The 25,117-nt window shown below is 35.1% G+C and overlaps 3 protein-coding genes across 3 annotated transcripts; 2 read left to right on the top strand and 1 right to left on the bottom strand.

The window, feature by feature from the left end:
- The first annotated feature begins 4,031 nt into the window (after positions 1 to 4,031).
- LOC123949028 (olfactory receptor 52E1-like) lies at positions 4,032 to 4,970 on the top strand. The gene has a single exon (XM_046016301.1). The coding sequence runs from the start codon at positions 4,032 to 4,034 to the stop codon at positions 4,968 to 4,970; it is 939 nt and encodes a 312-aa protein (XP_045872257.1).
- Positions 4,971 to 9,361: 4,391 nt separating this feature from the next.
- On the top strand, positions 9,362 to 10,306 carry LOC123948970 (olfactory receptor 52E4-like). Its single transcript, XM_046016201.1, has one exon. The coding sequence runs from the start codon at positions 9,368 to 9,370 to the stop codon at positions 10,304 to 10,306; it is 939 nt and encodes a 312-aa protein (XP_045872157.1). The 5' UTR covers positions 9,362 to 9,367.
- Positions 10,307 to 20,499: 10,193 nt separating this feature from the next.
- Positions 20,500 to 21,447, bottom strand: LOC123949088 (olfactory receptor 52E2-like). The gene has a single exon (XM_046016399.1). It carries the CDS (start codon positions 21,445 to 21,447, stop codon positions 20,500 to 20,502), a length of 948 nt encoding a protein of 315 aa, XP_045872355.1.
- Between the last annotated feature and the right edge of the window lie 3,670 nt (positions 21,448 to 25,117).

Below are 25,117 nucleotides of genomic sequence, written 5' to 3'. Positions count from 1 at the left end.
AGACTCCCTGCTGAGCACGGAGCCCCAGAGGGGACTGGATCCCAGGACCCCAGGATCATGACTGAGCCAAAGGCAGAAGCTTAAATGATAGAGCCACAGAGATGCCACCAACATTATATATAAACACATTCCAATTCATATTATAACTGATTATCTCTCTTATTTTTCAGCAGTTCCCAAAAGTCAAATAAGTTAAATCAGATTAACTTGAGGAGCTTTATCAAAGCCATAGGGAGCTATTCCATCCATACCTAATGATTCAGAATTTTTGGGATCAGAACTTAGAATCTGTATTGTATCCAGTACTCCACAGTCTATTATGAAGAATCAGGATTAGAAATCACTGCTGTGTAAACCTTCTTTCAGTGTGTATTTGATGGAACCCGTGGAGAGTTTTGGTTACTTCTTGCCTGCATTAACTTGTGATAGCTTTGGAGAGCAGATCAATTGTCCTACAAAAAGCTGCCTGGCAAAATGAAGCCAAATATAAAGTGTTCTTAAATCCAGGAAGTCATGTCTTTCAAATTCTCAGGACACTGAAAAGTAAATACTCACTAGAAAATACGAGAAAAATGATAATGTTATACATTAATGGAATGTAACAGATATTTTTGAAAGGTGGTTAGACTGTACACAGAGAAAGGAGGTAGAGTGTGGGCATAAAAAAGGAAGAAACAAGGATGAAGAACATAGTGAATAGGTCACCATATTGTCACATGGTCCAGAAAATCCAGTTAGTGTGCCCATCTCAGCAATAGGCCTTTACTATCTAGACCTTCCCTCTCCTGTGTGAAAAGTTCTGTCAAACTGACTCTCTCCAACTTAAATTTATATACATCATTCTGATGACATTTTCATTATTATTTTTTAAATATCCCTTTGACTAAATTTGTGAAGTACTTAGGAAGCAGCATGACATATCATCACTAGCATGGTCTTTGAATCCCAAATCCTCATTTTAATATTTTTTTGGTGGGTTACTAAGTGGGTAAGTGATTCATCTGAGCCTTTCTCTCTTCATTATAACTCTGTCAATAATTACAGTCTTTCTGCATTCTTATTTTGTTTGTTTTTAAAGATTTTATTTATTTATTTGACAGGCAGAGATCATGAGTAGGCAGAGAGGCAGGCAGAAAGAGGAAGGGAAGCAGGCTCCCTGTGGGGCTCTATCCCAGGACCCTAGGATCATGACCTGAGCCGAAGGCAGAGGCTTTAATCCACTGAGCCACTCAGGTGTCCCAATCTTTCTGGATTCTTAAATAATGGATACAAACTGGCACATAGCTGTGTTTTAACACATGCTAGTGAAGATGTAGAAAAGTGAATATATTATAAAAATTCATTAGACACTGTGTTGAAAAAAAGGTCTAGAGTGCCCTTTTCCTCCTTTTCTTTCCTAGAAAATTATCTCTTTGATATATATTCATCTAGAACAGAGGCAAAACAATTGATGCTCAGTTGAAGACAGCACAGAAAAAATTTTTAAATTTGACATACCATAGGTTCACTTCTATAACTTAAGAGCCTGAAATATTATCATTCATTGGTTTTATAGGTATTCCATTTAGGGATTTTGCTGGTCAAACAGATTTGTGAAATCACCAGTTAAATAAAGTTGCTTTAGGTGAGACTCTCATAGTTCTGATGTACATTGTAAATACCTAAGAGGAAAAAAAAAAAACTACAGAAATTTCCAATTTGATGTGGCTATTAGAAAAAATATTTTGTAGCAAAGCAGGAACATGAGACACATTGACTTTGCATAAACACATGGTATTCTATGGAATTTATTTTACAACATTCTTTAGGGCTCCTTTAACATAGAGCAAGAGAGGAGATGGCAACAGCAATACCTGAAAATGTAAACCAGAAAGAAAGAATGGTGATCCAAATAAATGTTAGGAAAGTAAACAAAAAACTGAGATTGATTTGATGTTTATTAAAAAAGTAATTTCATACATTCAAAAATTGCTGGAATGATACAAGTCTGTTAAATCACTAAAAGACTGGTGGAATATTGGGAAGAAAAATGACCAAATAATAGTGTATTTCCTGTAGGGTATAAGTAGCATAAGTTCAAATTATATTCAAGAACTTTTGGAAATAGGGACACAATTTGGTACTATTTATGAAAAAAACTCCATTTTCAAGTAGAAGTCAGTTTACATTCTTTATAGCCCATTGAGAAGTTAATGAAATGGGAGTAAATAGAAATAACATATACGATTTCAAAATTCTTGCTTTTTTTTCAAATTAGATTAAACATGGGTCAAAAATTTGGGAGGAAACACTGAACAGGTGGAGAAGGTGGACACACAAGAAAGATAGAGATGGCAAAAAACAAAGAGGATAAAGGGTGGTACATGCAGACTTGAAAGATGAGATCAAAGCTAAGTTTCTATTAGCAGGCTGGAGTAAAACACTTGTACAACTGGGGAAGGGAAGAGTGAGAGGGTGCAAATATCACTTGCATGGTTATCTTAATTTTCTAGAGAGACAAGAGAAAGTGTTGCAAGTTAAAGAATAAATGTATCAGTACCTTGTGGTGTGAGAAAAGTCCACCTATGGCATATTCTCTGAAGACGACTGAAAAAGGAAACCATCTCAAGGACATGGGAGGGATTTTCATGTCCTGGATGGCCTGTCTGCAGATCCTGCAACTGGTATAATTCTGTAGCTTTTTTCCAATAACTCTCAGCAACTGGAGTTTTTGGATGGGAAGTGGTTGCAGAGGTCAGGGCTGAATCTAGGGCAGATGGATTGACAGCTGAACTAAGAGACAGCAGAGTCAAGGAAAGAAAAACGCAGAGAGATGGGAAGGGATCTGGTTTGGAGAGTTGAAGAAGTGAAGTTGTCAGGAAATAAATAACTGTGAAGAAAAAGACTGAACCAGGGGCTACAGAACTTGATGTGGCACAGGAATAGAGGTGACAATAAAAATCCTTAAGAGGGCAGGAAAAATGTGAGATGTGGTCCAACTATGATTTGGAGTTCAATAACTGAAAGGTAGGGCATTTATATATGCAAACAGATTGAGGATGTAACTGTGGGGAAAATAGCAGAAGATGAGAGGCCATGATCAACCACTTAGGTCAATCAAAAGTTTAAAGTCAGACCTTTTTATCATATGATGTGAAATAGAAATGCTAATGATCCACAGATATCAGATTCACTTTATTTTAATGCAACCTGACACTATTTTGTTACTACTGTTTTGGATCTTTCTACACAAGTATTAAAAATATCTCCCACCACAGCTTTATAAGGAAAAGTTCACATTACATAAAATGTTCAAATTTAAGTTCTTTCCTTACAACTCAAGTCAACCTTTGATTTCTAGTGCTGCTTTGAACCAAATCGCTCTTGCAGTGTCATTGTTATCTCTTCTGCTGTTTTAAACAATAAACTTTAAAATCTACTGGTGAAGCCATCTCAGCCGCATCAATTATAACCACCATGAGTCTTGATTTCCTGCATTTAATACAGTCTTCCCTAACTGCAATGATGTTTCTGAACAGAGGTCCAGGAGTTCACCTAGTGGTTTTCTCCATTAGGTTTCACACATTTAAAAGGGTGTTGTGCAAATTTTACCTCCAGAGGCTATAGCAATTAACTGAGATAGAAAGGAAAACATACTTGTCAAAATCCCAGAGAAACCATACATTGTATTATTATTTTAATTCTTAAGCTAGAACTTCCTTAAAGATGGTTTGGTTAACACCAAATACCTAGCCATTTGTATGACATTCTATTGGTCCTTGATGAAAGTTTAATTATGTTATTAAAATGGATGAAAACAAATGTAACGAATCTGATAGATCAGTTGAGATCAAACGATAACAATATATACTTCAGTTTTCAAAAAAAAATCCACAGTTATGCAATGATGGGTGGGGTGTTTAGAAAAGTTCAAACATATTTTTGTATCATTCTGTAGGAAATCAGTAACATTGGACAAGAAGAGCTGGCACCTCTCAGTGAATGAGACATCTGGTCTATGTTACATGCAGCAGTACGAGTGAAACAGAAACATGGTCCCATCTAATGACACACAATTCCATCCCAAATTCTTTCTCCTGCTGGGAATTCCAGGGCTAGAAGACATGCATATGTGGATTGCTTTTCCATTTTGTGTTGTATATTTGATAGCATTATTGGGAAACATTACAATTCTTTTTGTGATTCAGACTGATCGTAGTCTCCATCATCCTATGTTCTACTTTCTGGCCATTCTGTCATCTGTTGACATGGGTCTGTCCACATCCACCATCCCCAAGATGCTTGGAATCTTCTGGTTCAACCTAAGAGAAATCACTTTTGAGGGCTGCCTCATTCAGATGTTCTTCATCCACTTATGTACTGGCATGGAGTCGGCTGTGCTTGTGGCCATGGCCTATGATCGCTATGTGGCCATCTGTAACCCTCTTCGGTACACACTGGTGTTAACAAACAAGGTGGTATCTGTTATAGCATTGATCATCCTCCTGAGACCCTTAGCCGTTGCAATCCCCTTTGTTCTGCTCATCTTAAGATTACCTTTCTGTGGGCATCAAATCATCTCCCACACATACTGTGAGCACATGGGCATTGCCCGCCTGTCTTGTACCAGCATAAAGGTGAACATCATCTATGGCTTATGTGCCATCTCTATTTTGGTGTTTGACATCACAGCCATTATCATATCCTATGTCTATATCCTCCATGCTGTCTTCTGCCTACCTTCCAGGGATGCCCGAATGAAGGCACTCAGCACTTGTGGCTCCCATGTGTGTGTAATGTTGGCCTTCTACACTCCAGCGTTTTTTTCCTTCATGACCCACCGGTTTGGCCAAAATGTTCCTCAATACATCCACATTCTTCTTGCCAACTTTTATGTTGTCATCCCACCTGCTCTAAACCCTATAATTTATGGGGTCAGAACTAAGCAGATAAGAGAAAGGGTAACTAGAACTTTCAGGTATAAATTATGAAATTTGGTCTTCAGATATTAAGGAAGTTTCAGTATGAGAAAATGAAGCTTATTTTCTACTCTAAAAATTGTCACATTACAATATCTAGGGAAGGTGGTATCCTATGTGCAGATTTATGAAGTCTTTCATTTATCTTAGGATATGTCAGCCAAAAGTAACAATAATAAATATTTAATATAAGCACAGTTCCAACCACATATGACAAATGACAGCAATTATGTGATAAATAAAATAGCACTTACATGAAAAAATTCCATGAAGTTGACAAAAATTGACTAGCATAATAATAATAATAATAATAATACCAAAAAATAGATATATATATTATAAGCCAGGCACTGTTTTCATGACTTTGTAAGTATTAATTCTTTAAATTCTTACAACTACAGTAAATACTTACAATAAGTAGTTTTCTAGCTCTTTCCCTTTCTAAAGCTGAGAGAACTGAAGCAATAATAATATTGCATATTAACATTAACATTATATTAGAGTAAGTAGCATTTTCAAAGTTGAACAGAAACACTCTCATTTTTCAGATGAATAAACTAAACACACAACATGAGCATATTAAAGAAAAACTATGAACAAAAGTACATAAATTTTACATGTAAATGGGTACAAGGCACTATTAGTAAGAAAAACTGACTCCTTATATAGGGTACTGATGGGAAGAGGCACTCCACAATTCCCGTGATGTAAGAATCGTATAAATGCTATGAAACAAGAGGTATTATGGCTACCGATAGTGACATCTAATATTTCTTGACCCCTTATAATGTTCTAGGAACTACATTTGGCTCTTTAGGTAATTCACATTTTTTTTTAAGATTTTATTTATTTATTTGACAGAGAGAGATCACAAGTAGACAGAGAGGCAAGCAGAGAGAGAGGGAAGCAGGCTTGCTGCTGAGCAGAGAGCCCGATGCGGGACTTGATCCCAGGACCCTGAGATCATGACCTGAGCTGAAGGCAGCGGCTTAACCCACTGAGCCACCCAGGCGCCCGGTAATTCACATTTTATAATGAGTAGGTGGAAATTCAGAAATTAGGTAATTTACCATAGTCATGTAACTATTATGAAACAGGATTTTAAATGAGTTTAGTTCCAGGGAAGTTTCCTTAACCTCTCTGGCATAATTTAATATAGAAACAGACTGTGAAACAGGTAATCAAAGGTTAAGAAAACAAATGTTTTTTAGGTGGCAACATGTTATTTTACAGCTTAAAATGGAATTATATAATGCATTGAGCATTACTATTAATTCAGAAATGTGAATAAAAGATGATAGTATATATATATCTTATAATATGTATATATATGCTTCAAATATGAAGAGACTATGATTAAAGTAATTAGAGAAAATTAATAGATAGAAAAGATGGACCGGGAAATAAGCTACATAAAAAAGTTAGCATGCCCAAGAGACAAATATGAAAAGAAAGCAGGTTTGAACCAAGATGCTTCAGAAAACTTGACTCAATCTCCCAGACACCTGGTCGCTGCAGGGACTGACAAGGATGGCCTTCTCAGGGGAGCTACATCTTCTGCATAAATTCGTCCTCTTGAGGGATCCTGGGCAGAAAGGCCAGCCTGACATTGCAGGAGGAAGCAGAACGTTGCCTTGGGAAGGTAGCCCAGGTTGTATTTGTATATGGTGGGAGGTCTCCCGTGAGAAGGCCAAGACAGGCAGGGCAGCTCAACACAGTGGACACTGAAGAGCATTTTGGGGAGTTACATCAGGTAATATACTTACAGAAATATCAAGGATGAAAGTGCCCTTTTACTCAGCTACCCCTCAGAGAAGGAGCACCCAGGCACAGTAAGGTATTCTTTCACAGCAGATATTAGCCTGAGTGAATGACCAGAATCCAGAACTATGGAAATCAAAGTGGTGTCAATAGAGTGACCTCTTTGAAATGGTTGCTCTATTGTGATAGCTGTAAAGCCTTGGGGACGATGATCATCAGTGAGCTTTTTTTTTAGAATAAAAAAATCTAGAATCTAGAATCTTTTATTCTAGATTTTAGAATAAAAATCTATAGATTCTAATAAGAATCTATAGATTCTATAGAATAGATTCTAATCCATCTATTAGAATGGATGTGTAATAATATGTCATGTTAATTTTAATGTACATTTCCTGATGTCTAAATATTTTGAGAAGTTTAATGTCATTTGTATATTTTCCTCTGCTAAGCAACAATGTAGGCTCTTCTTTTTCCATTGCTTGCTTTCTTTTTTAATATTTTTTATTTATTTGACAGAGAGAAACCACAACTAGGCAGAGAGGCAGGCAGAGAGAGAGGAGGAAGCAGGCTCCCTGCGGAGCAGAGAGCCCGATGTGGGGCTCGATCCCAGGACCCTGGGACCATGACCTGAGCCGAAGGCAGAGGGTTAACCCACTGAGCCACCCAGGCGCCCCCATTGCTTGCTTTCTTATTTGCTATTTTAAGCACTGTCATATGCCTTTAACACAAATCACTTTACAGAAATTGTAAAAGAAATTGTAAGGGATTGTGAATATTTTCTCTCAGTTTTTGCCCTCTAAATTCACGTTCTTAAGAATAAAATTTAAAATTTAATAGCACATAAAAGGCTATTTTTTTAATCGTTACTGCTTTTTGTGTTCTACGAAACCATTATTTTCCACTAGGTTGCAAAGATACTTTCCTTCCTTTGACTTCATACATGTTAGAAATTGAGTTGCTTTTTTAAAATATATCTAGGTATATTTTAGAAATGTAATTAATATTTGATTTTATTGTGAAGTTGGAAGCAAGGTTCTTTTTTTTTTAATATATGTACATTTAGTTGCACCAGTATCATTGGTAGAAACAACTCTCCTATCTTCGCTGGATTACTCTATTGATCACTTTATAATATTTAACTGAGGACATAAAATAAGCCTATTCTGTTCTTTCTCTACTTATTTATTTGTCCATCATTTTTCAACTATCACATGGCCTTGATTACTATACATTTTAAAGTCTGAAGTCCTTTATTATAAGTTCCTCTGTTTTGTTACTCTTCTTCCAAACAATTTAGGGTATTCTTATAATTATTTTAGAATAAGGTTTAATTTCTTGGTATTAATTTAAATAATTTTAAAGTTATTGATCTTTTTAAGAAGAACTGATATCATAATATATTTCAGTCTTCCAAACCATGTTATACTTTAAAACTTTTTTGGGTCTTTTTAATTTCTGTCATGTTTTACAATTTTAAGTGCTTATTGCTAAGCACTCCATGCTTTTGATGTCATTTTAAGTGGTAGTGGGAATTTTCACAAAATTTTAACTGAAAATTTTAGTTTCTAATTGTTTTCTAACAGTATATGGAAAAGTATTGATTCTTTTACCTGATTAACTGATAAGCTAAATAATTAGTTCTATATTCTTTAATTTTTATGTAAGTGGTCATGTCACTTATGAATAGGAAAGTTTATTTCTTTCATTCCAATCTTAATATCTTCTTATTTATTTATTTATTTTTGCTACGTTGACCTTTTTGGGACCTCTAGTAAAATATTAAATGTAATTGATACTGGTTGATATGCTTACCTTATTCCCAACCCTAGAAACAAACCATTCTGTGTTTTACCATTCAGTATGATATTAGCTGTGCATTTTTCATAAATTCTTTCATTAAATTGAACAAGTTTTATGTTTTGCCTAGTTTGCTAAAAGTTTCTTTTTTTAATAACACATATGGATGCTGAGTTTAATAACTTTTTTAAACCTGTATTAAAACTATCTTTTTTGCATTATTTATGTGGTGAATTTTTTAACAATAAAAGTAGAAAAATACTAATAAATTTATCAGTCATAGCATAAAAGCACATTTAATTAAAAGATAGCTATAAACACAGTCTTATTAAAGCAAATAAGGGGGAAAATAATAATTAACAAAGAGGGGACAATGACAGTCAAATAAGCCTAGGTAGATATCTTCTTGATCACCATATCCAAAGTTTCTCACCATTCCAATTCCACATTTTTTGTTTTTTACAACATTTTGGTAGAGTTTTCTCTTACATATCCACTCAACTAAGTAACCAATGTAATTTAACGATATAATACAAATTTTGGTTACTGGAAGGGTTTTCAGTTGATACTAGTAAATATGGATGAGAATTTCACAAAAGAATGAGCTAAAAATGATCATGAATCACCACCACAGCAGAAAAGATTATTTCTAACTTCTGCAATCTCCTTGGAATATTAAATGGGATAGTCAATAATTTGAATTTAATAGTCAGTTGTCCTCAAATTCCTATTATGTTCCTAAGTGTCTAGTTGGTATGCTATTATATACATCCAACCACCATATATCCCTTTATGTCTCCCCAGAAATACTGAAGAAGACCATAGAGTATTTTCCAAGAGTTCTCCTCAGGATGTCTTCTGTAAATGATAGTGCCTCTTATCCCTCTGCCTTCCTTCTGTTGGGTATTCCTGGTTTAGAAGCTTTCCATATCTGGATTGCTTTCCCTTTCTTTGTTGTTTATCTGATAGCACTCATGGGGAATGTCACAATCCTATTCGTGATCAAGACTGAGCAGAGTCTTCATCAACCCATGTTCTATTTTCTGGCTCTCCTCTCCTTTATTGATCTGGGCCTCTCCACTTCTACCATTCCCAAGATGCTAGCTATCTTCTGGTTCAACTCTAGGGAGATAAGATTTGAAGGCTGTCTCATCCAAATGTTCTTTATCCACACCTACACTGGCATGGAATCTGTTGTACTGCTGGCCATGGCAATTGACCGCTTTGTCGCCATCTGTTATCCACTGAGATATACCACTATTCTCACCAATAGAGTGGTAGCCATCATGGCCTCCATTGTAGTGGGGAGGCCAGTTCTCCTTGTTATCCCCTTCTGCCCACTTCTCAAACGATTGCCCTTTTGTGGACACTACATTATTCCTCACACCTACTGTGAACACATGGGAATCGCCCGTCTTGCCTGTGCTAACATAAGGGTCAACATCATCTATGGCTTATTTACCATTGCTGCTCTGATTTTTGACTTGATTCTTATTGCCCTCTCCTATGTTCAGATCCTACGAGCTGTTTTCTGCCTTCCTTCAAGAGATGCCAGACTCAAAGCACTCAGCACGTGTGGTTCACATGTTTGTGTCATCTTAGCCTTTTACACACCAGCATTTTTCTCTTTTATGACCCACCGATTTGGTAGAAATATTCCTCGCTACATTCACATCCTCCTGGCAAATCTGTATGTGGTTGTTCCTCCTTGTTTAAATCCAGTCATTTATGGGGTTAGGACAAAGCAAATTCGGGACCGAGTTGTGAAAATATTTGTAAAGAAAGAGTAATCTAAGTGTATTTAAAAATTAATAAATTCTTTTATGCTAACCTCCAACTTGTACATCTCTCAGTATGCCCCAAACTGAGATTAGTAAAGGCCAGTTAGGTATTACTTCAGCCTTTATTAGAGTCTCCTAAACTCACACTCCATCATGTCTTTATGTAATCTCTGCTTTTTCAATAGATTATATATGGCTTTTTCTCACTGAAGGTGAGAGAAGATTGTGGGACCTAGTCAAAGATATGGTGAAATTCTTGAGTATGTACAGACATTCCAGCAGTAATATTTATGTACAGATTTGATTTAAAAAAGATTCTGATGGTATAAAATTCTTCAGGGTTTGGAAATATTCATGCATCAATATTTTGGAATGTGTCCTTCAACTATCTATTTGTCTGCCAATATTACTTTCATCTAGGTGATATTTCTTAATTTCACTCAGAGAGTGACTGCAATATGCATGCTATTTATCACTCAATTCAGTCTCTGAAAGAGTCAAATTCATTCTCTGTTGCCAGTCCTACAATGACACCAAACCCAGAGGAAAACTTTCATGAAATAAAATTAGTTATCAAATTCCTTCATAGGGGCACTGGGTGGCTCAGTGGGTTAAAGCCTTTGCCTTCAGCTCAGGTCATGATCCCAGGGTCCTGGGATTGAGCCTCGCATCGGGCTCTCTGCTCAGCGGGGAGCCTGCTTCCCTTCCTCTCTCTCTCTCTGCCTGCCTCTCTGCCTGCTTGTGATCTCTCTCTGTCAAATAAATAAATAAAATCTTTAAAAAAAATTCAGTTACAGTAAGTATTAACAAGAATTATGCAAAATCAACTTTAATGATATATAACATGATACTACATCATAGTCAAGTAGTGCTTACCTTACAAATGTGGGGGAAATTTTCATTTGAAAAATCTATTAATGTTTTTCACCATATTATTAAACAAAAATAATTGCATATGATGTTAATAAATGCAGAAAAAATATTTGACAAAATCTATCATGAATTTCTGATAAAAATTTCAGAAAACTAGGAAAAGAAGGAAACTCACCAGTAGGGTAAAGAAAACCTATGAGAAGTGGTAGGTTACATCACAATGAAATAAGACTATTTTCTCTCTATTATAAAAAAAAAGAAAAGTAAGACTCTCTATTCTTACAATGTCTACTTGCTTTTGTACTGGGGCTTGTAGCCAATGCATTAAGGTAAGTAAGAGGAAATAAAAATAATTGATATTAAAAAGAAATTTACTTTTAATATGGTTTTTCTATGTAGAAAAATCTTACATAGCCTACTAAAAGCTACTAGAACTAATATGTGAGTTTACCAAGTTTAGAAGATGCACGGTATTGAGTTGTATAAGTTCTTTATATACTTTTGATATGAATCCTTTGTCAGATATGTCCTTTGCAAATATTTTTCCCATTCAGTAGGTTGTCTTTCAGTTTTGTTGATTGTTTCCTTCACTGTGCAGAAGCTTCTTATTTTGATTTAGTCCCAATGGTTTATTTTTGTTTTTACATCCTTGGTTCAGGAGACATATCTCGAAAAAAGTTGCTACAGCTGATGTCTGAGAAATACCGCCTGTGTTTTTTCTAGGATTTTTAGAGTTTCAGGTCTCACATTTATGTCTTTAACCCATTTTGAGTTAATTTTTGTGTATGGTATAGAAAGTGGTCCAATTTCATTTCTTTGTATGTGACTTTCCAGTTTTCCCAACACCATTTATTGAAGAGATGGTCTTTCTCCCATGATATGTTCTTTCCTCCCATGTTGAAATTAATTGACCGTATAATCATTGGTTTGTTGCTGGGTTTTCTATCCTTTTCCATTGATCTTTGTGTCAATTTTTGTGCTAGTGCCATATTGTTTTGATTATGACAGCTTTGTAGTATAATTTGAAATCTAGAATTGTGCTACCTCCAGTTGTTTTCTTTTTCAAGATTTTCTTGGCTATTCAGAGCCTTGTGGTTCCATACAAATTTTAAGCTTGTTCGTTCTAGTTCTGTGAAAACTGTTGGTATTTTGCTAAGGATTGCATTAGATCTGTAGATTGCTTTGGGTAGTATGGACATTTTAACAATATTTGTTCTTTTTTTTTTTTTAATAAACATATAATGTATTTTTACCCCCAGGGGTACAAGTCTGTGAATCATCAGGTTTACACACTTCACAGCACTCACGATAGCACATACCCTCCCCAATGTCCATAACCCCCTCCCCCTCTCCCAACCCCACCTCCCCCCAGCAACCCCCAGTTTGTTTTGTGAGATTAAGAGTCATTTAGGTTTGTCTCCCTCCCAATCCCATCTTGTTTCATTTATTCTTCTCCTATCCCCCTAACCCCCCATGTTGCATCTCCACGTCCTCATATCAGGGAGATCATATGATAGTTGTCTTTCTCTGATTGACTTATTTCACTAAGCATGATACCCTCTAATTCCATCCACGTCATCGCAAATGGCAAGATTTCATTTCTTTTGATGGCTGCATAGTATTCCATTGTGTATATATACCACATCTTCTTTATCCATTCATCTGTCGATGGACATCTAGATTCTTTCCATAGTTTGGCTATTGTGGACATTGCTGCTATAAACATTCGGGTACACATGTCCCTTTGGATCACTATGTTTGTATCTTTAGGGTAAATACCCAGTAGTGCAATTGCTGGGTCATAGGGTAGTTCTATTTAACAATATTTGTTCTTTAATCCATTGGTATATAATGTCTTTCTATTTGTGTCATCTTCAATTTTTTTCTTCAATGTTTTATAGTTTTCAGAATATAGGACTTTCACCTCCTTGATTAAGTTTATTCCTAGATATCTTATTATTATTGGTGTAATTGTAAATGGGATGCTTTCTTAATTTCTCTATTGGTTCATTCTTAGTGTTAGAAATGCAACAGATTTCTGTACCTGCAACTTTACTAAATTCATCTATCAGTTCTAGCAGGTTTTTTTTGGTAGAGTCTTTAGAGTTTTCTATATAGAGTATCATGTCATCTGCAAATAGTGTAAGTTTTAGTTCTTCCTTACCAATTCGGATGCCTTTTATTCCTTTATATTACTTTATGTTATCTGAGTGTTATGACTAGAACTTCCAGTACTATGTTGAATGAAAGTGGTGATAATGGACATCCTTGTCTTGTCCCTGATTTTAGGTGGAAATCTCTCAGTATTTCATCACTCAGTATGATATGGGCTGTAGGTTTTTAATATAAGGCTTTTATTATGTTGAGGTAAGTTCACTCTAAACTTATGTTGTTGAGGGTTTTTATCACGAATGGATGTTGTACTCCATTAAATGCTTTTCCAGCATCTATTGAAATGATATTATGGTTTTTGCCCTTTCTCTTATTGATGTAACATATCACATTGATTGATTTGTGAATATTGAACTATTGATCCTGGGGATAAATCCCACTGGGTCACAGTGAATGCCTTCTTTTAATGTTGTTACTTTAAGTTGGCTAATATTTTTTGAGGATTCTTGTGTTTATGTTCATCAGAGATCTTGGTCTATAGTTCTCTTTTTCATGGTGTCTTTATCTGATTTTAGTATCATGGTGCTATCAGCCTCATAGATTGCATTTGGAAGTTCTTCTGTGTTTTTGGAATAGTTGAGAAGAATAGGTATTAACTTTCCTTTAAGTGTTTGGTAGAATTTGCCTGTGAAGCCACCTGGTCTGCACTTTTGTTTGTTGGGAGTGTTTTTTATTAGATTCAATCTCCTTGCTGGTAATCTGTCTGTTCAAATTTTCTATTTCTTCCTGCTTCAGTTTTTGTAGATTCTATATTCCTAGGAATTTATCCTTTTCTTCTTAGTTCTCTAATTTGTTGGCATATAGATTCTCAAAATATTCTCTTACAATCATTTGTATTTCTATTAAATTGATTTTTATTCCCATCTTTAATTTGTGATTTTGTTTTTTTGATTTCTTTCTTTTTCTAATGTGTCTGGCTAAAGTTTTATCAATTTTGTTGATCTTTTCAAAGAAATATCTCCTTTTTTTGTTTCTATGTCATTTATTTCTGCTTTAATCTTTATTTATTTCCTTCCTTTTGCTGGCTCTATGTGTTTTTTTTTCCTTCTTTTTCTTACTCCTTTGAGCATAAGGTTAGGTTGTTTATTTGAGATTTTTCTTGCCTCTTGATGCAGGCCTGTATTGCTCTAAACTTCCTTCTTAAAACTGCTTTTGCTGTATCCTAAAGATTTTGGACTGTTGTGTTTTCATTTTTATTTTTTTCTATGTACTTTTGATTTCATCACTCACCCATTCATTGTTTAGTAGCATATTATTTAACCTCTGATGTATTTGTGTTTTTTCCAGATTTTTTTTCTGGAGGTTGATTTCTAGTTTCATAGCACTGTGCTCAGAAAAGATGCATGGCAAGGTTCCTGGGTGGCTCAGTTCGTTAAGCATCTGCCTGCAGCTCAGGTTATGATTGCAGGGTCCTGGGATTGAGCCCCGTGCTGGACTCCCTGTTCAGCAGTGGACCTGCTTCTCCCTTTCCTTCTCCCTGCTGTTCCCCCTGCTTGTGCTCTCTCTCTCTCTCTCTCTTTCTCTGTCTGATAAATAACTAAATAAAATCTTCAAAGACACGTGGTATGATATCAATATTTTTGAATTTGTTGAGGCTTGTGTTGTGGCCTAATTTGTGATCTATTCTTGAGAATGTTCCATGTTCACTTGAGAAGAATGTGTATTCTGTTGTTTTAGGGAAGAACATTTTGAACATATCTGCTAAATCCATCTGGTCCTTTGAAACATTCCAAGTCACCGTTCTGTTGTTGGTTTTCTGTTTACATGATCTGTTCATTGATGTATATGGGATATTAAAATGCCCTACTGCTATTATATTACTACCAATTATTTCCTTTATGTTTAGTTGGTTTTTTTTTAAGATTTTATTTATTTATTTGACAGACAGAGATCACAAGTGGTCAGAGAGGCAGGCAGAGAGAGAGGGGGAAGCAGGCTCCCTGTTGAGCAGAGAGCCTGATGCGAGGCTCGATCCCAGGACTCTGGGATCATGACCGGAGCTGAAGGCAGAGGCTTTAACCCACTGAGCCACCCAGGTGCCCCTACCCTAATGTTTAGTTTTAACATTAAGTATTAAGCTTTAAGAATTTGGGTGCTCCCATTTTGGGTGCCTAAATATTTATAATTGTTATACCTTCTTGTTGGACTGTCCCCTGAGTCGTTGCATAATGTCCTTCTTTGTCTCTTGTTATAGTCTTTGTTTTAAGTCTCTATTTTGTCTGAGATAAGTTTCCGCTGTCCTGGCTTATTTTTTATTTATTTATTTATTTTTGCATATGTATTTGGATGATAAATCCTTTGCATCCTTTCACTTTCAATGTGCATGTGTCTTCAGGTCTGAAATGAGTCCCTTGTAGGTAGTATATAAATGGGTCCTGGATTCTTTTTATCCATTCCATCACTCTGTGTCTTTTAATTGGAGTGTTTAGTCTATTTATATTCAAAGTAATTTTTAAAAATATTCCCAGTGACTGCCATTATTACTCATAAGCCAAAGACATTAGCATTACCTGGCTGTTCTACATGTGGGGTGAAATATCCTTGAACTTTTTCCACTAGTATTCTCGTCTTTGTATTTTCCTTATCACTCTCAAACTATATTGGTTTTCTCCTTTCTTTCAGATTTCAAGGACAGTGCAAAATTCAGTGCTTTTTTCTTCCCACTTCTGCTTAAAATACTCTTATCAGTCTGCCTTATTAAATCTGCTATCTCCAAGTACTTTCTCACATATCATTTACTAAATGATATTTTCCTGACAACCATAAATAGAAATATATCTTCCATCACATATACAATATTCCCTCATTTCCATTTCTTTATTTTTTTCATAGCATTTACCTCTGTTTTACTATATGCTTAAAACTTTATATTAAGAAGGTATTTCAGTCTTGCCAAATAAGTCCACTATAGCCAGCTTCCCTAACAGATTACAACTAAAATCTGAACAAAATACAAAATAGTTACCACAGAATTCCATAAAGTCGGCAAATAAATCAAGTTAAGATAGGGAGTCAAATATTGAAGAAGTGACTTATATCATGTAGGTTCTCAAGAAAATTTTACCATTTGTTTCCTTCTACTGATTAGGGAGCAAGCATCCCACAGAGATATAACAGGTTGTACAGGGAACAAAAATGTAAGATACACCTCATTGTTAACTAGTCAGAGGATCAGGAGAAAGTTGTCTGTGAGTTGGAGATAAAGAGGAAGATCCTCTTATTTCTTCTTTGTTTTTCTACTAGACCGAATTGAAAGTTATATCCCTGTCATAGAATAATACAAGCAGAAAAACTCCAAGAGAAGGTTTACTTTTCAGGCCAGGAAAGAAAGAAAGAAAAGGAAAGAAAGAGAAATCAAGAAAGAAGGAAAAAAGAGAAGGGAGGGAAAGATGGAAGGGAGGAAAGAAGGAAAGGAGAGGAAAGAGAAGAAAAAAATAGAAGGCTGATATTGGAGACTGTCTGAAATTCCTATCATTATCCTATCTCCTTCCTTCCCTTCCTTCATTCCTTCCTCCCTCCCCGCCCCTCTCTCCCTCCTTCCTTCCTTCCTTCTTCTTTCCGCAAGGGCAGTATCCATTTTGATGACATGGTGATACATGCAGCTAGAATTCTACCAGAAATGCTGTCTTTTTGACCGTGGAGGTATGAGAGATGACCTCTAATAATTGCAAAATATGAAAAGAATCATGGAGAGAAGAGAATTGGATTAAGTGGCTTCTTTAATTTTGTATTTGAACTGACACAAACCATGAGCTTACTCCTGAGCTGCACATGCATAGAACAGACCCAACAAAACACAACAAAGGCTCTGAGAACTGAACTACAATATAAACCCTCTCCAAATCTCAGGATGGATAGACAAAGAGGATCCATTGGATAGACAAAAAACATCCATTAGAACCTCCACAGGTTCTAATGCAAATTGATTTCCTGGTAAAACAAAACAAAGGAAAACAATATCAACCCTCTACAAAGAATTTTGAGATGATCCATATGCCAAATGTCCAGGATAAAATTTTAAAAATATTAAACATACGGAAAAACACAAAACATGTGACTGTCAAGAGAAAGGATGATCCACTCAGATTCTGGAATTGTTATACAAAGAATCTAAAGCAGTTATTTTAAGTTTCCTTCATGACTTAAAAGTAAACACTGTTGAAGTATGTTAGAGGTCTTCAGCAGAGAGAACAGAAAGTATTACAAAGTAACAACATCATAATTTTACACGTAAAAGTCTTAACATCTGAAATTCATTAGATGAACATAATAGCAGAATGAATAAAGGAAAGTGTAAACTTGAAAGCAAATAAGAAAAAAATCAATTTGAAGAATAGAGAAAAAACACTGAAATCATGAACAGAGCCTCAGGGATGTGGAACACATATAAAAATCTCTAATATTCATGTCACTGGGATCCCAGAAGGAGAAGAAAAAAAATATTGGACAGAGAAATATATTTAATAAAACAATGGGAAACCTTTTTCAAACTTGGTAAAAGACACACATTTACAGATTTTGTTAATCTGTAATTTACAAAATTACATGTAATTTACAAAAAGACTCCATGATTCTTAAACAACTAAACTCAAAGAAAAGCATATATATAGAAAAAAACATGTTGAATTGTTAAAAACCAAAGATAAAAAAAACTACTGCAAAAAGTCAGAAAAATATGTGATATTATACATAGATGAACAACAATTTGAATGACTAATTCCTCATAAGGAAACTTAAAGTCCAGAAGACAGTGGAGTAATATTTTTAAGTGCTGAAATTTATTTTTAAAATACCAGTTAACCCAGAATGCTATATACATAGAAAATATATTTCAGGAATGCAGATGAAATAAAGGCTTTGCTAGATGAAAAACTCTGAGAGAATCCATCACCAGCAAACTTTCTCAAAATGAAATCCTAAAATAAGTTCTGGGTGAAGAGAAGTTACACAAACGAGAAAGTTAGGAGATCAGTAGTAAAGGAAGAGCAACAGAATTTATAATTGTTTGGTTGAATGTGAAACTCACTTGCTCTAGTTGTTTAAAAGAACTTTTAATTAGCTTTTGTGGGGTTTTCATGCATGCAGATATACATACGACCCAGACTGCAGCATGTAGGGAAGTATAGGATCCTATAATGGGAAGGTTCATTTACATTTCACGTGGAGCGGTAAAAATTAACTGTAAGTCCATTGTGAATGTTTAGGTATGTATATTGCAATCTGTACATCCATAGTTCATAGTCCCATTTGCTCCCAATAAGACATATGACAGTTTCTAGAGATACCACTTTTTGTTCCTGATTATCTAGCAGCCATAGACCGGAGAAGTTGCTAAACATCCTGCAGTACACAGAACAACCTTCACATCAAAGTATTACCTGGCTACAGATAGTAATAGTGCCCAAACTGGAAAGCCATGCTTTGGAGCAATCCTAAAAAAACAAAAACAAAAACAAAAAAATCCCTAAAAATCCCTATAACAGATATAGCCAAAAGTCAATGGATAAGTCAAAACTCATTACTAAAACTATTCAAATCCCAAAGTGGGCAGTGGGAGAGGGCATGAAGAAGAGCAACAAACAAGAAGTACAAATCAAAACCGTAAACAGAAATTCAACCATATCACTAATTACATAAATGAAAATGGCCTAAACACACCTATTTAAGATAGAGATAGTAAAGTCAAATAAACAACAAGACAACCTAAATTTGTGTACAAAACTTACTTTGGTTTTTTTTTTTTTAAGATTTTATTCATTTGAGAGAGAGAGGGAGAAGCAGATTCTCCGCCTATTAAGGAGTCTGACGTGGAACTTGATCCCAGAACCCTGGGATCATGATCTGAGCTGAAGGGCAGACGCTCAGCTGACCAAATTACCCAGGTACCCCAAAAAACTTACTTTAAATATAAAAACATATATAAGCTAAAAAGATGGAAAATATATGCCATGAGGACAGTATTTAAAAGAGACTGAAGTGGCTATATCAATATAAGACAAACTAGAACTCGGAATAAAAATAGTGTCAAGGATAAAAATGGATTTTATATAAAGATAAATTTGCCAAAAAGATGTAACCATAATAAATGTATATGCACTTAAGTGCAGAGCTTCAGATTACATGAAGAATAACTAGTGGAATGAAAGAACACATTAGTCAAATGCACTATTATATTTGAAGAATTTAAGATTTAAGATATAGAAATCCAAATAGAAAATCAGCAAACAAAAGGTGTGGGATACAACTAAAAATAGATTAGACTGAAATTTATAGTATTAAATATTATTAGAAAATTCTATATGATAGTAAGTATACATGAATTACTATCATTTACCATCTTTCTTTATTGGTTATAAACTCCACTAAAGGAAGTAATTCTCCTTCTTTTGTTTACTGTCATGTCTTCTATGGCCATATAAGTACTAAGCACATTACAGAAGCTTACTAGATACTGAGTAGATTGATGAATGCAAAATCAGTCATCATTTTATTTTACTTGCTCATTTCACAAAGAAGAGTTCTGATTCTTTGAAATTTTTACAAATGTGAAAGATACACAATGTCTGCACTAGCAGTGGGAATGACTCACTTTACAATCTGTATTCATTCTCAAGGGAGTTCCTAAAATGCACCCTTCTCATAAGTTGCAAGGTGAAAGCCCTATGGCTTACCCAACATTTTTCTCTTCTGCCCACTTCTCATCAACATTCCCTTATGGTTACAATGAGAGTACAAATCAACCCAATTCAGATAGCCATTTGGATTATCTGGTCTAAAATTCCTCTATGGAAAAAAATGGTCAGGTAGATATTCTTATTTGGTTAATTTTATAAGACAAACTAGTAAGCATGTTTCATAAAGACAGTGAGCAAACTTATAATACACAGAAGAATTATTTCACACACTGAAATAATCTTACCTAAAATACCCTAGAAACAGTGCTGAACACTTTGTAGCCATTAACATATAACACAGGTATTATTATATCTGTTTTACAGATGCTTATTAGATAAATTAAATATAATTTCCACTTCCAGAAATAGTAAGAGGAAGAATTAAGATTCTAATGTTTGGTCTCACTAAAGCTAGACTCCAAGAAATTTATACCAAAGAATTATAGGAGGATGGGAATAAGTAGAAAATAAGACCCAGAATTCTCAGCTGATTTTAGTCATAAATAATTGTAGAACACATTCTCGGATCTGTCTGGTCCTTACTCCGTAGATGATAGGGTTCAGCATAGGCGGTACCAACAAGTACATGTTGGCCAGCAAGATGTGGGTGTGGCGTGGCATATGTTTACTAAAACGGTGGGTGAGGAAGGAGAAAAGAGCAGGGATGTAAAAGGTTAGGATGACACATACATGGGACCCACAAGTGCTGAGGGTCTTCAACCTGGCATCATTAGAAGGGAGATTAAATACAGTATGAAGAATCTGTACATAGGACAGAGAGATACATGTCACATCAGTCCCAACAATTAAGATAATGACTGCCAAACTATAAAGACTATTGATGGAAATGTCAGCACAAGCCAATTTCACCACAGCCATGTGCTCACAGTATGTGTGTGGGACTACATTGGACTGGCAATATCGCCATCTCCTCACCAGGAAGGGATGTGGTGTCATTAGTACTAACCCACGCAGAAGTGCCACGAGGCCAACCTGAGCCACCACAGAATTTGTAAGAATGGATGAGTGTCGCAGTGGATTGCAGATTGCCACATACCGGTCAAGTGCCATGGCCACAAGAAGCCCTGACTCCACCCCAGAGAAAGCATGGATGACAAACATTTGAGTGAGACAGGCATGGAAGCTGATTTCGTGATAATTGAACCAGAATATACCCAACATCTTGGGAAGAGTGGAGGTTGACAAGATGAGGTCAGTGATGGCCAACATGGAAAGAAAATAGAACATGGGCTCATGGAGAACAGTCTCAGTTTTGATGATGAAAAGGATGAGTATGTTTCCCATGAGGGCAACAATATACATTGAGAAGAAAGGGATGGATATCCAAATATGCAAGTCTTCTAGACCAGGGATGCCCATCAGGACGAAGGTACTAGGATTGGTGAATGCAGTGGAGTTAAAGTCATGCATGGTGATTCTGGTTACATGAAGATATATTCTTGCTTTCTTTCCCTTTTTGTCCTTGGAGCAGTCAAAAGCACCTATACTCTGATAAATATACAGTAGAATTACTTAGTGTAAAAATACAATTAAGCAAATTTATTAACATTTTAAGTCCTCCTTGATGAGCTTCTCTGAAATTACAAGTATTGTATTATTCACTGCCAGCTATTAATCTCATTAAGAACTAGCTGGAGTACAGTGTCTCCTTAGGCACAGAAGCTCCACAATATTCTGCCTGACACTATTCTCTTTCTGTCTGTGATAGCCAGGTTGAGAAAAAGTTTCAGTAAATAACTCAGGTTCCTCTCTTTAACAAGGCAACAGGGCACAGAATAGGGGGACTTATAACATTGCCTTCACTGAAAAGTACCCTTCCAAAATAATCTTGGAGACTTTTTGCATGAGGTTAATTCTAGATAGAAATTTTTTGAAAGCAGGACATGAAGGAATAATAAACTTTCCATACTTACAATGCTTTGAATGACAATAAGCCTTTCATTTTTGCAATGCTTTTTGAAATTTGCTGCCCTAGTGAATTTTTGGCCATAAGAGAACCAGCATCTGATCACTTAAATATATAATAGCTTTAAAACAGAAACAACTCATTGACACACCCAAAAAATTATGTTCCCTGGATTTTTTAGGATTCCTGGAAAAACGTGACTTCGTCAGGTTGTTCATGTTTTCATGGTAATTCATATCTATCTATATCTATCTATATCTATATCATCTATATCTATATCTATCTATCTATCTATCTATCTATCTATCTATCTATCTATCATCTATCCCCAAAAGGATACCTGTTAAAATTGTTTAAAAAAATTCCCAGGGAGGAGAAGTTACGTGCTAAAGAACACAGCCTCTTTTTATTATTATTGAAGTGTAATTGACATACAACGTTATATCAGTTTCAGGTGGACAACTTAATAATTCCACAATTCTATACATTACTCATTAAATCATTAAATCTTTATTTTTTATAAAATTTATACTGCAGTACTAACTAGGGTACATGAGCTTCTTACCACACCTAACAAATTAGAATACAGTTTGGGAAAGAAGGACTGCTGAGCTCTAAATCAATCAAACAACATCAACATTTGAAAATAGTAACACTTGCTACCTTTTGATATTATATGTACCACACAAAACACAAATGTCATTTCCAGTGCCCAGTTGCTGATTTGCATAAAATCTGGTGAGGTTACCATTATTCTCAATTTCTAAAAGAAGGAACATACTTTATATAAGCTAAATATTCCTCCAAAGTCACACAATCAGCATGTTGTAGGGGAAAACACACCCTAGTTTCATTCTAAAATTTAACCTTTGTTCCACTACAATATGCAATAAAATTAAAAAGAAAGCTCCTGTTAAAGATTTTCACAAATTTTATCATAAATGATTCTCACAACGTACTCAGAAGCAATAGGACATACATTCTGATTTCTTTTACTTTATAACTGTGGTTTCATGAACTAACTAATATGGCCCATGCAAAATCCATAAAATAATCCTAACTTTCTATTCCAACACCTCTGTTAATGCCAGATGTTCACTGTGAAACTAATTCACCATGAAACTACTGGTTAGTATGTTATTTCTTATTAAATTATCCCTAAACCCAGAGAATATACCTGCATACGCTTCCTTTTCCAAAGTTGTTACCAGCTGATGTGTGGGCCAAAATCTCTAAAGGATGGTTGAGGAGAACTTCAAGAGCATCCTCATCTAACTTTATAAATGGCTAGTTCTTCATGGTGGGGTTACACTGATTTACCTGTCAACAATGAGGCGATCCAAAGAATTATTTAACTTATCTTCAGAGGGATCACCTTGTCCTCATACTCTCAGTTTATTTTCAGCACAGCTGAGTCTCAAGAGTCCGAAATAATTTTGAGTATTTTTTTCCTGAGGTCTAGAAAGCTCTTCCTCAAACTAATATACTATAGTCCCCCATCACTGTCTCTCTCTTTTCTTAAGCTTGAGCAAACATAGACGAGTTGCCTATTCCTCCAGATTGATTGTGTTGTTGAATCAAAACCAGGAACTCAGAGATTTGAAGTATTCCCACATGAATGGCTAATTTCAGATTAGTCCCAGGGTCTCAAACCCTACAACAGATGTTTCTTTCCCTTCTGAGAAGTATAAATGGTACCAGAGAGAGTACAAAATTACACTCATAATTACTCTGTCACATAATATCCGTTTATAATGAAATTTGATTTGAGTGAGGCTTTGAAATGAATAAAATGAATGTAAAAATTTAGAATTTAGCAATAAGTTCTAAAAATTAGCAAAATGTCAATGGAAAGTTACAACTAGTAATATATCCTGGAGATCTATTGTACTGCATAATGATTATAGACAAAAATGTTGCAATATAAACTTCAAAATAGCTAAGAGATTACATTTTAAGTGCTCCTACCACCAAAAAAGAAATGGTAATGAGATAAAAAATAAAAGATAAGAATATAGAAATGGAAAAGAAGATAAAAATATAAAAAAATAAAAAATAAAAAAGATATGATTAAAAGTGCTACCTAATGCTACAGTGGTAATCATACTGCAATATGTAAATGTGGCAAATTAACAACTGTACACCTTAAACTTATACAGTGTTATATGTTAACTGCATCTCAATATAAATAAATTTTTTAAAAAGTCAAGTTTCAGAACTCATAGAAATTTTAAAAGAGATAGAGTAGGAGCATCTGGGGTGGCTCAGTCAGTTAAGCATCTGCCTCCAGCTCAGGTCATGATAACAGGGTCCTGGGACAAAGTCCCACATGTGGGGGGAAATCCCTGCTCTGTGGGGAGTCTGCTTCTCCCTCTCCCTCTGCCTCTCCCCCCTGCCTTCTCCTTCTCTCTCTCTCTCACTCCAAATAAATAAGTAAAATCTTTTTTTATGTTAGTTTTTTTTTATTGTGTTATGTTAGTCACCATACAGTACATCATCTTAAAAAAAAGAGTAAAAAGATAGATTACCCAAATAAGCATATAAATATAAATTATTCTTGATAGAAGACTTCTCAATGTTAATGATAAAAAAATATTGTCAGTTAAATTTATCCCAGCAATGCAAGTTTGGTTTAATATCTGATAATCAATGAATATAACAAAAAAGGGGAAAAAACATAATTATATCAATATGTACAGAAAAAGCATTTGTTAATATTAAATAGCCATTCATGACTAAAAATCAACAGAAATTAAGTTTACAATGAGATGTCCTCAATCCTAGAAATATATATTCAAAATATAAATAAGTAACCTACAGTAAGCATCACACTAAAGGCAAAAGATTCAATTGCCCCCTTGAGGTGCCTGAAGGGCATTCAATACAAGATAATAGAACAATTTAAAGTTAGGATAATTTAGACAGTGTGGTATCAGTTCAGGGACAGAAAAATAGATCAGTGAAACAGAAATAAAGATAAAACAAATCACATATAGTATTCTAAAAGATACAAGAAAAGGACAGAATAGACAATATCTGTTATGAACATTGAGGCACAAATCCTCAATAACATTCCAGCAAACCAACTTCAGCAGCATACTAAAAGGAGTACACATTACAACCAAGCGATTTAACCTTTGTGTTAGGAAAAACTCAGTCCTTCCTCCTGTGTTT

This window comes from Meles meles, chromosome 8 (genome assembly GCF_922984935.1).
Source record: "Meles meles chromosome 8, mMelMel3.1 paternal haplotype, whole genome shotgun sequence".
In the NCBI taxonomy this organism is placed as follows: Eukaryota; Metazoa; Chordata; class Mammalia; order Carnivora; family Mustelidae; genus Meles; species Meles meles.
The sequence above is the reverse complement of the archived record's forward strand: the minus strand, read 5'-3'. Positions and strand labels throughout refer to the sequence as shown.

Bases quoted from the DNA above. Each gene is read 5' to 3' on its own strand.
- LOC123949028 (XM_046016301.1), top strand. From the start codon at position 4,032: ATGGTCCCATCTAATGACACACAATTCCATCCCAAATTCTTTCTCCTG.
- LOC123948970 (XM_046016201.1), top strand. From the start codon at position 9,368: ATGTCTTCTGTAAATGATAGTGCCTCTTATCCCTCTGCCTTCCTTCTG.
- LOC123949088 (XM_046016399.1), bottom strand. From the start codon at position 21,447: ATGCATGACTTTAACTCCACTGCATTCACCAATCCTAGTACCTTCGTC.